This window comes from Triticum aestivum, chromosome 7A (assembly GCF_018294505.1).
Source record: "Triticum aestivum cultivar Chinese Spring chromosome 7A, IWGSC CS RefSeq v2.1, whole genome shotgun sequence".
Classification (NCBI taxonomy): domain Eukaryota; kingdom Viridiplantae; phylum Streptophyta; class Magnoliopsida; order Poales; family Poaceae; genus Triticum; species Triticum aestivum.
This window is the reverse complement of record NC_057812.1, coordinates 4,095,880-4,107,112: the sequence shown is the minus strand read 5'-3', so window position 1 is coordinate 4,107,112 and position 11,233 is coordinate 4,095,880. Positions and strand designations below refer to the sequence as shown.

The window sequence follows — 11,233 nt, the reverse complement described above, 5'->3', positions numbered from 1 at the left end:
TCATAGTCATCTAACCAACCCTACTTAATTATTCTTAGCACATGATCATGGGTACTAGCTAGGACCTACTACTACCCTCTCTAAGGTAAAATAGCATAAAACAAGATAGGCCCTAACTCTCCATTATGGAGAATGGAGATTATCCTGTCTCCAATTCTTGCGCTTCGCACAATGTTGCTTCCAAGTAGCTCCCTATGATTGCCCATACATTTTTTCCAATCTTTCATTGTCATGTCTTGATCGGTTTTAGTAATCTGGTATGAACAGTAGTGAAGCCTAGGATGACATGGCCGTAAGCTAATAACATCAAGGCGACCTTTCGGAAGCATCAGATCAGGCACACAATCCTTCAGGATTTTCTGTTGAAAAACATAGTAATAACTCCGTAGTTAGCAATGTAGCTTAGCTTTAGAAGAATTTATGCAAAAGATGCACGGATGTCGTAATAGTAAAATATTTTACCATGCCATCTCCATGGATGTTACCGTAGTTCAACACGTGCATTAGTGGCATGTATTAACCATAATGTACAGGAGTTTGATAATTGATATTGTAATTCTGAACATCATTAATAAATGAGATAAGATGATCTTTCTGCTGATAAGTTAATTCTGTGCCATTAGTGTAGTGGGTTCTGTCTATCATCTTCCGTACATTTTTTCAAGAATGAAAATAAGCTATCAACTATATATTTTGAAATAAACTATATAAATTATTTAATAAATATGTTTGAGAAACTCATATAGAGGTAGAAGTGGAAGCGTATCAACAAGGACTCAAATGCCATCGTCTTGATTAGCAGAAAGAAGGAGAAACGACCCCCACGACAATAGTTGGGATTCTTCCTCCTCTCTCATATATATATGGTGGGCACTCCCTCACTGATTTTTCGACCGTCGATGATGGTCGTTACTCCTCCTTACCCTAGTGCACAACAAAGGTCTAGCACAAGGGGAAGAAGGAGAAACGACCCCCCACGACAATAGCCGGGATTCTTCTTCTCTCATATATGGTGCAGACTTTCTCCCTCACTCATTTGTTGAGTGTCATTATGGAGCCCCGACAGACTTAAAGTCAACCTGAAATGTTGTTTAATTATCTTTCTACAAAATCCGGGCCACTCGATATTTTCTACATATTCTAGCACAAGTCATTCCAAAATTTACGAAAAAATCTGGCATGACTTTTTCTAATAAGGACATATATCGAGCGCCTGAAATTTGCTGGAATGGAAATTAATCAACACTCCGGAAAAACATAGGTCATTGTGAGGTGTTCCCTGCAAACAAAGGCCACTCATGTAGCTACTACTCTACTACAACTATCATAACATCTACATCATCATTGACATGGGGATTTGGCTGGTCTTGTTGGGGAATGCGGTAATTTCAAAAAAAAAAATCCTACGCACACGCAAGATCTATCATGGTGATGCATAGCAATGAGAGGGGAAGAGTGTTGTCCACGTATCCTCGTAGACCATAAGCGGAAGCATTATGACAACGCGGTTGATGTAGTCGTACGTCTTCATGATCGACCGATCCTAGTACCGAAAGTACGACACCTCCGCGATCTGCACACGTTCAGCTCGGTGACGTCCCACGAACTCACGATCCAGCAGAGTATTGAGGGAGAGCTTCGTCAGCACGACGGCATGATGACAGTCATGATGATTACGCTATTGCTAGGTACAATAGCAGTAGCGATGTTTACGAGCGCTACTAGTATACCTAGTCTATCGGCAACAGTCTGTTAATTATAGTAGTAGCGTGTTTTTTAACTACCGCGCTCCTGCTATGTGCATAGTAGTAGCGCTCTCTCTGCTCAAGCGCTACTGCTAATTAGCAGCAGCGCTTCCTTTTAAAAAGCGCTAATGGTAAGCTGTTGTGTACAAGGTTATCCCTAGTAGTGAAAGAACTACCCTCACACGCCATCTCTTGTAATTCACGCCATCAAACGATAGAGGTTCGAAGGTCACACCAAAAGCAATTGGAGACAACTGCCTACACATATCAAGTTTTTGGATCGTTGAACAATTGAGAAATCTCCACTAGGGGCGGCCCACCTTGTTTCTAGATATTTTTCCAAGAAACCAGCAGAAGCCCAAGAGCAATGCCTTCTCATTGCCATCAACACAAGAACAAAGAGCATGTGCAACTAAGTGTGAGGTGTCATCGCAAAAACAAAAACTAAGTGTGAGGTGTTTCTGTTTTGTAACGGACGGTAGATGCCAAAACCCTACGCAAAACCCCAGCTGGTTCCACCCCAAGAAAAATCCCATCTTTACCCCCGAACCCCAGCTATAAATCTCCCCCGCTCCCCCACTGAAGCCACCACCCATCCATCGGTCAGAAAAGAATCTACCGAGTTACCTCGGGATCATCGGGCCAGCAGCGGCGGCGCCATGGACTCGTCTCGCGTCATCCTCATCCCCGGCACGCCGCCGCTGCCGTACGCCTACGAGCAGCTGCCGTCCTCCTCCGCCGACGCCAAGGGCATCGAGGAGCGGCCGGCCGGCGGCGGCCTGAGGTGGCGCGCGTGCGCCGCCGTGCTGGCCGCCTCGGCCGTGGTGGCGCTCGTCGTCGCCGCCGCGGTCTTCGGGGCCGGCGGGGCGGGGCGGGAATCTGTGGCCTCCTCCGTGCCGGCGACCCCGGCGACGGAGTTCCCGAGGAGCAGGGGCAAGGAGCACGGCGTGTCGGAGAAGACGTCGGGGGCCTACTCCGCCAACGCGTTCCCGTGGAGCAACGCCATGCTGCAGTGGCAGCGCACCGGCTTCCATTTCCAGCCGGACAAGTACTACCAGAACGGTATATACTGCCCCAGTTCATTCTCCGTTCCATTAAATCTTCAGATCCAGATTTCTTTTTCTTTTTCTTTTCTCCGGCTTGGTTTGATCCAGAAACTGACCTCGTTGCCTCTGCTTCCTGTTTTGTTTGCTCCCCGGCGGCGGCATTCTCCGGCGACATCATGCAGATCCCAACGGTCAGTGCCACGCACCACCTAACGAATCCATGGATCGAATATTCTTACTTGTTCATAGATTCATCGTCTGTGGACTAGTATATTGACTTCTTTTTAAGAAAAAACTATGGAATATATTAACTGAACAAATTGTGTGCATCCATGACAGGTCCGGTATATTATGGCGGATGGTACCACTTCTTCTACCAATACAACCCGTCGGGCTCCGTCTGGGAACCACAAATCGTGTGGGGCCACGCCGTGTCCAAGGACCTCATCCACTGGCGCCACCTCCCGCCGGCCTTGGTGCCCGACCAGTGGTACGACATCAAGGGCGTCCTCACCGGCTCCATCACCGTGCTCCCCGACGGCAAGGTCATCCTCCTCTACACCGGCAACACCGAGACCTTCGCGCAGGTGACCTGCCTCGCGGAGCCCGCCGACCCGAGCGACCCCCTTCTCAGGGAATGGGTCAAGCACCCCGCCAACCCCGTCGTGTTCCCGCCCCCCGGCATCGGCATGAAGGACTTCCGTGACCCGACCACCGCGTGGTACGACGAGTCCGACGGCACGTGGCGCACCATCATCGGCTCCAAGAACGACTCGGACCACTCCGGCATCGTCTTCTCGTACAAGACCAAGGACTTCATCAGCTACGAGCTCATGCCGGGGTACATGTACCGCGGCCCCAAGGGCACCGGCGAGTACGAGTGCATCGACCTCTATGCCGTCGGCGGGGGCCGCAAGGCCAGCGACATGTACAACTCGACCGCCGAGGACGTGCTCTACGTGCTCAAGGAGAGCAGCGACGACGACCGGCACGACTGGTACTCGCTGGGCCGGTTCGACGCCGCCGCCAACAAGTGGACGCCGATCGACACGGAGCTCGAGCTCGGCGTCGGGCTGCGGTACGACTGGGGCAAGTACTACGCGTCCAAGTCCTTCTACGACCCCGTGAAGAAGCGGCGCGTCGTGTGGGCGTACGTCGGCGAGACCGACTCGGAGCGCGCCGACATCACCAAGGGGTGGGCCAACCTCCAGGTAAAGCATCACCCACGCTAAAGCACATTGACACGATTGTCTTAATTTTACATTACGATTATCATCATTGATCGTCATCGTTAGCTCCACCGTTGGTTTTGCAATGCTGGGTGGGGTGGATCCGTGGGCCAGTGACAACAGTGCGTATAGAGCACTAGGATGGCTAGCTGTGCGGCGTCGCAGTCATGGTGTCGTTTGTCCTTTTTTTTTGTAGTAATACTAAAAAAAAACTAATAACGGACGGCTCTAGTCTAGGCTGTGGGTTGCTATCTAGCTGAGCTGTCAAAAGCTTCAGATCCGGAGAACATGGTCGGCCCCGTCCTTGGCTGCACGCTCGATTTGGTATCTAGTTAATTACTAAATTAATTTACTACCCCGGAAGCATGGACGCATATGCCAACTTGCATCACCAAATGGCAAACACATAGTACTGGCCTCTGCCTTTCAATTTATATATTGCTTTATTATTGCAACTTTTTTTTATCAAGGATTACTCACTTGATAAAATTAACGTCACTAGATTTGTATTTCAATGTACTTCATCGGTCTCGTTAAGAAAACTGGTTATGATTCATGTATGGTCATAAAATTAAGCTCACTAAGTTATGATTCAAGGTAGGTGCATGATGGTTAATTATTAGTTACTTATATCGATCGATAGGCCGGCCGGGCGGCTGAATTTCAGGACTAGTTTTCTTTGGTCACTTTCACCATATCGTTGAAACTTCCAAGAGCCAATACACTGTCGATGTAGTGCCCATTTCACCATCTCTAGGGTAGCTCAACAACCATATACAGACAAACATCATGTGCATGCCTGGTCAGTCGCACGTGGAGCGATTTGTTCGGTCCCGGCTAACAAACCTCACCAAATCAAATCAAGACTTTCTTCCTTCAAATCTTTGATGTTGTTTATGTGAAGCCTTTTTGTTTATGCGGTAGATTCTTTAATGGAATTCGGTGGAGGGCGTCGGACCCTTTATATTAATTAAACAAGAATTATTTTCGGACATGTTTTTTCTTCAAGCTCATGATGTGAATGTGCACTCATAACGATGGGCTTAACTATTTTGAATTATTGGATCCACTGACTTAATGGTGTGTATTGCGCGTGCAGTCGATTCCGAGGACAGTGGAGCTTGACGAGAAGACCCGGACGAACCTCATCCAATGGCCGGTGGAGGAGCTCAATACCCTCCGCATCAACACCACCGATCTTAGTGGCATCACCGTCGGCGCCGGCTCCGTTGCCTTCCTCCCCCTCCACCAGACCGCTCAGCTCGACATCGAGGCAACCTTCCGCATCGATGCCTCCGCCATTGAGGCCCTCAACGAGGCCGATGTTAGCTACAACTGCACCACCAGCAGAGGCGCTGCCACCCGCGGCGCGCTTGGCCCCTTCGGCCTCCTTGTCCTTGCCAATCACGCCCTGACCGAACAGACGGGGGTGTACTTCTATGTGTCCAAGGGCCTCGATGGTGGTCTTCGGACTCACTTCTGCCATGATGAGTTGCGGTCGTCGCACGCTAGTGATGTGGTGAAGCGAGTGGTGGGTAGCACGGTGCCAGTGCTCGACGGCGAGGATTTCTCCGTCAGGGTGCTCGTGGACCACTCAATCGTCCAGAGCTTCGCGATGGGCGGAAGGTTAACGGCAACGTCGAGGGCATACCCTACCGAGGCCATCTACGCGGCAGCGGGGGTCTACATGTTCAACAACGCCACCGGCACTAGCGTCACCGCCGAGAAGCTTGTAGTGCATGATATGGACTCGTCGTACAACCATATATACACAGACGGCGACTTGGTAGTCGTCGATTAGACTGATCACTTACAACAAGTTATGGATCGGTTGTTCTCGGTCGGTGGCTTCCTTTTCTCTTGGACAGTTGGAGATGGAGTACAAGCGACTCTGCCTATCACTTCATTTTTGTTCTTCGTTCTGGTTTTTGGTTTAGTAAGATGAATTAGATGATGTTGATGACAGGGCTGTGATGTTAATGATGATGATGATGATTGTTCACATGTAAATCAATTTGTTGGGGAATGAAAATGGCATGGATGCCACCAAGTTTAAGTGAATGTATCAAGTGTGTGATGTCTAATTTCTTATTCATTTTATATGCAATTTTTACATTTTGTATTTTTAGAGAAAGCCATCATGGTGTACTTATAAACATCAGAAGATAGTTACATTGTTTTGGAGTTTTTTCACTTACAATAATGCCGGGTCGCTCCATATAATCTATGCGCCTGAATTGTTAAGTACAGGACTGCACGGCATTTGAAAAAATAACATTCTGAGTACCGACTACTCGTTTCTGCTTTAGAGTTTAGACGGGTCCATTGGGTCGTATTGGTAGCAGGGCCTACTTACATCCAAACTTTGCTAAATATGGCTTGTGGCTCCTGGACCTAATTATAAAGTGGGAGCTCCTTTGGTTTTGTTTTTTCTGTTTTCACTTACGTCTTGTACTTGTATTTCAAGGTATTCAACAAAAAAATCAAACAAAATTGTCCATGCAACTATATAAATACCTATTTAAAATTGAGCAAATTATGTTATGGATATTGAATGAAAAATCACATGGCTTTCCTAACATTTTTTTTGAATCACTTAGAAAGAGGGACACTTCAAAACCACGCTAATGCCATGAGAGACAGTCGCACCACAGTCCGGCTTTGAACTTCCCAATGACTAATTTCCTTCCATAGGAATTTGATCATTGGCCCTAATCTTGTTTTTACACTCGGAAATTGAATGATCATGCATGTTGCTGGCACATCAGTTTCAAATAATGAAGTATTTATCAAAACATCATTGTGATTCACAACATATACATCGTATGCAGCTTATGTCTGCATTACGATAAATATCACCATATACATAAATACAAGTTAAACATAATCTAGGTGACTCATGCTTAAATTTCAGATGAATATATTTATCATCCTGATTGAAACACAATTCAAGACATAAAAAAGAACTCAGCAGACACACCCATCCCAAATAGCTTTATTTTTTCTTTGTAACCCCCCCCCCCCCCCCCTAAGATCAATGTCTGGCTGAGCTGGCAAGTTAAACATGGACGGTCCCTTGGATGCATGCTCCATTTCCCCATTATCTTAATCTCTAGTTAATTAATTACTCTCCCAGACGCATGGACGCATATGCCTAGTTGCAGCGTGCTTTTCCCAAACAATAATACTCCACGATCACTTGCAGTTTTATTAATCCTGTTGGTCGATGCATGATGCTTTGTAATCAAGTATTTACTTAGCGATCGATTGGCCGGCCAATTAAATCTGAAGAGTAGTTTTCTTTGATCGCTTTCACTGTCTCTTTCACCGTATCTCTAGTTCATTTAGAAATACACATCGTATTCATGCCTCGTCAATTGCATGTGGAAAGGAACCATGGTGGAGTGACTTGTCCAGCAGATCACACCAAATCAAATCAAGGCTTTCCTCCTTGGAATTTTTCAAGTTTAATTGAAGCCATTTTTGTCCGCGGGATGGAATTGATTCCTTCATGGAATTGGTGGAGGGCGCGGGCCTCTTTTACTAACTTTATACAAGCATTCATGTCTCAAAAAAATGGAATATTCATTTCAGCCATGTTTTCTTTTCACGTTCTCGACGTCAAATTGTCAACGCATATTCATGATCAATTGGCTTACTTATCTTGAACCATTGAAATTGCTCGGCTCCCAGCTCCCCACTCGTTGGCCCGCCTCCTGAGATCCGTGGTGGCCGCGGCTGCCCCTCCGAGTCGTTGCTACCGTTGCTCGGAGTCAAGTGCCCCATCTTGTCGGGTTTACAACTTCGTACATGCTCCGGGTGAAACCCCAGCTCCATACTATGTATGAGCCGACCACAGTGGCGCCATCCTGACGTCCTAACCTCTTTTGCAGTTGTGATCGTGGAGCTATACTTCCAACCTATGACTGGGTTCTCCGAGTTACCTGTGCCCGGGAGAAGTCTTTGCTCTGATCTCATATTGAAGCAATCGCGGCAATGCTTCCCAGCATCGTAAACCTCCCTGGATGCATGGTCCTTAGTGGCACCTCTTTACAGCTTGGTCTCAAGCGGACGATCTATGGACATCGCCTCCCTACCAAGGTTGGAAAAAGTGATAGGCATAAGCGAGGCGATTGGCCTTCGCCTAGTGCCTAGGCGGTGCTTAAGCGTCCTAGGCGCGGCCTAGGCAGCAATATAGTTTTTACTATCGGGTTGAATTTGTGGTTATTATATGTGTGTCGATATTAACTTAGGGACATAATATGGTAACTACCAGCTACTGCCATTGGAATATAGCTCATTTAGCATATCAGTGCAATATGCCATGACTTCTCGCTTGGGTACACAATTCCTTGCTTGCCCTATCTATACTTTCATTTATGCCCTAGGCGAGGTGTTTGGTCATCGCCTAGTGCCTAAGTGTGCCTAAGTGCCGCCTAGACACTTTCTTTTCTAATAGAGCTCCTTACTGATGGTGCCATTTGAGTGCATATGCATATCTATAGGGCGGATCCTCGTGCTCATCTGCCGGCGGCAAATGTGGATGTGCTGCCATCTGTTCACCCCGACCACCCTACATTGTGTGGGAAATTGGTGGAGGGAGTGGACCTCTTTTATTGATTCAACAAGAATCATTTTATTCATGCTTTTTAACAGGTCTTGATCTCTTACCGAGCTTGAATTATTGAACCAACTAAATTAGTGGTGGTATTAATCAACTGCATTCGGAAATTGAAAGGTTTTTGGAGTAAAAAAATCAGGTTTGTGCTGTCACTTTTCTCGCATGTGCATTTTATACGCAAGCTACATTTATTTTTCTTTTTTGAAGGTCACAAGGTACATTTCTGGAAAATGTATGGATATTTATGAATGAGAAAGCCATCATGGCTCATTTTGTCTATTTGCAGCTCATGCTCTTGCCATGGAAGCTTCTTCTATACGACAATTAATTTGGATCAGAGGGAAAATTAATGAAGCTGCTCAATTTTCAACCGCAAAAAAAAAGCTGCTCAATTTTGTGCTAAACAAGCGTCGTCCTATAAACTTGTGTAATGTCTTAAATTTGAGTGTGATCCTTATGTTGATTAATCAATGAAGCTTATGATTCACCAAAGGAAAACTTAACTTGTTGGAACTCTCGAGACAGTCACTGGACATGAACACGATGCACCGTCACATGAGCGTTCCTGGAAACTGGCTGCCTTGCTGGGGAAAAGGCACACATGCATGTGGGCCATGGGTCACTTTTGGTGCCCATGGATGCATGTCGACGGCCACCAGCTACAGCCAGCCACCCGGAATCAAACCGGCGAGATTCCGGTACGGTCCTCTGGTAAAGCAACAGCAAACGCAAACTTGGGTGGAAGAAATCCAGTCAGTGAAGAGGAAGGCCAGCCATGGAATGGGATCGACGGAGGCCGTGAGCTCACCTGTCACCATGCTGGCTGCCACATCACGACTGACTGGGCTTTCACTCGCCTCGTTGGACGGCGAGGGGGGAGGCGGCTGCTCCGTCGCTCTCCCGCGGTCGACGGGTCGCATATCCACGTTTTTTTGGGGACTTTTGAAACTTCCAAATGTGCATATCCACGTCACTTTTCTTAGATCTTTCGAACCCCAAGGATATTTGTTGAGTTTTCCGAAATGCTGGAGTCCGAGAGCCAAATCCACGCACTCGGGCACACATGGAGCTTCTTGATGAAAGCAGAGTCTGCATGATTGAGTTCGAGGCCCGGACACCCGCAAAAAAAAAAAAAAAGAGTTCGAGGCCCGGAAGATGGCTACGTGCCTCCATGAACGGCGGAGGTGAGGTCGGTCTGTGGCTGTGGGGTTGGTGAGCACTGAGGAGGAGCCCATGGATGAAAGCAACAGCAACGGCGGAGCGGCTAATTAATCTGTAGCTTCACCTTGTACTTGACTAAACCCGATATCATTTTGTCTACAAAGTAGGCGTGCACAAACTACAGACATACATCCATGAGTTGGTACATAGAAGGAAGAAGACACTGGCTCTGCATCTGCACGCATATCATATAATTGAGTTGTGGGCCCAAAATGGACGGACGATAGCTTAGTACATGCCTGCATGAAGGACACAGGTCTGTGGGGCTGCTGATGGAGGGAGGATCCTGCAGCTGAATGCGTACGTGGATGATGGCCACAGCAACGACGGAGGTTCATCTGTACTACCTCCGTCGGATTATAACGTCCCGTGAGCCAGCCAGCCGTGTACGGTTATTCAAGTCTCCTAGTACTACAAGACTTTTTTTTTTCGAACCGGACTAATACCCCTTTCCATTGCAAATAAACGGAAATACAAGAGTTCAGAAACATGTCAGGAGAAGGGAAAGAGGTAAAGCGAGTCCGGGCACTGCCAGGAAACCCACTACATTCGCCCGCCATCGAAACGAATGTCATGGGGCGAAAACCTAGACAGCACCAAATATCCACAGCAAACACCCATAAGTTTTAACTACAGACAGAGATATGAGACATCCACAAAAGAACCAAAACGCCACCACATGATCGTAAGGTCGCCCAGCTCCAGCCAACGAGGTTTTGCAGCCCTTCAATCTCCTCCGATCGACACCCTCGCCGCGTTGCACATCTCCATCATGCGCATCGTGCTCGACCTGATCATCTCAGCACCGCTTCGCAGCTCCTTCGCGCCCTCCTCCTCCTGCAGCCCTGTCCAGTACAGTAGGAAAGAACACATGGAGAAAACAATCTCAAAAGGCGTTTTGATAATCTTCTTTTCGAACGTAGCTCGGTTTCGAGCTAGCCAAATGGCCCAGCAAGCAGCAGCCAAGCCCACCGTATAGTACTTTTGTCCATCAGGGAGAAAAGTGTGGCACCAAGCAAAATATTGCCAGTAGCTATTCGGGCACATCTCAGTATCCAGAACTATCCCAACGCATCTCCAGATCACTTTAGCAACAGGGCAAGTAAAAAACAGATGTTGGGAGGTTTCCAACTCATTACAGAAAGAACATGTGGGATTCCCAGTCCATTTCCTCGTTCTCATAACTTGTTAGTGAGCACTGCGTCCTGGGACAGTTGCCACATGAAGATTTTGATTTTGAGAGGGATCTTGGCTCTCCAAATCCATCTATAATGGCAACCACTAAGAGGGTTTTCAAGCCATTTACACACATATTTAGTGGAAAATTTGCCATTGCTATTAAGCCCCCAGTAGACCCGGTCCCCACCCTGA

General features: G+C 47.4%; 1 protein-coding gene across 1 annotated transcript; it reads left to right on the top strand.

Moving 5' to 3' along the window:
• The first annotated feature begins 2,328 nt into the window (after positions 1-2,328).
• LOC123150152 (sucrose:sucrose 1-fructosyltransferase) lies at positions 2,329-6,081 on the top strand. The gene is made up of 4 exons (XM_044569959.1): positions 2,329-2,807; positions 2,974-2,982; positions 3,131-4,002; positions 5,120-6,081. The coding sequence occupies exons 1-4, from the start codon at positions 2,405-2,407 to the stop codon at positions 5,819-5,821; spliced, it is 1,986 nt and encodes a 661-aa protein (XP_044425894.1). The 5' UTR covers positions 2,329-2,404; the 3' UTR covers positions 5,822-6,081.
• Positions 6,082-11,233: the final 5,152 nt, after the last annotated feature.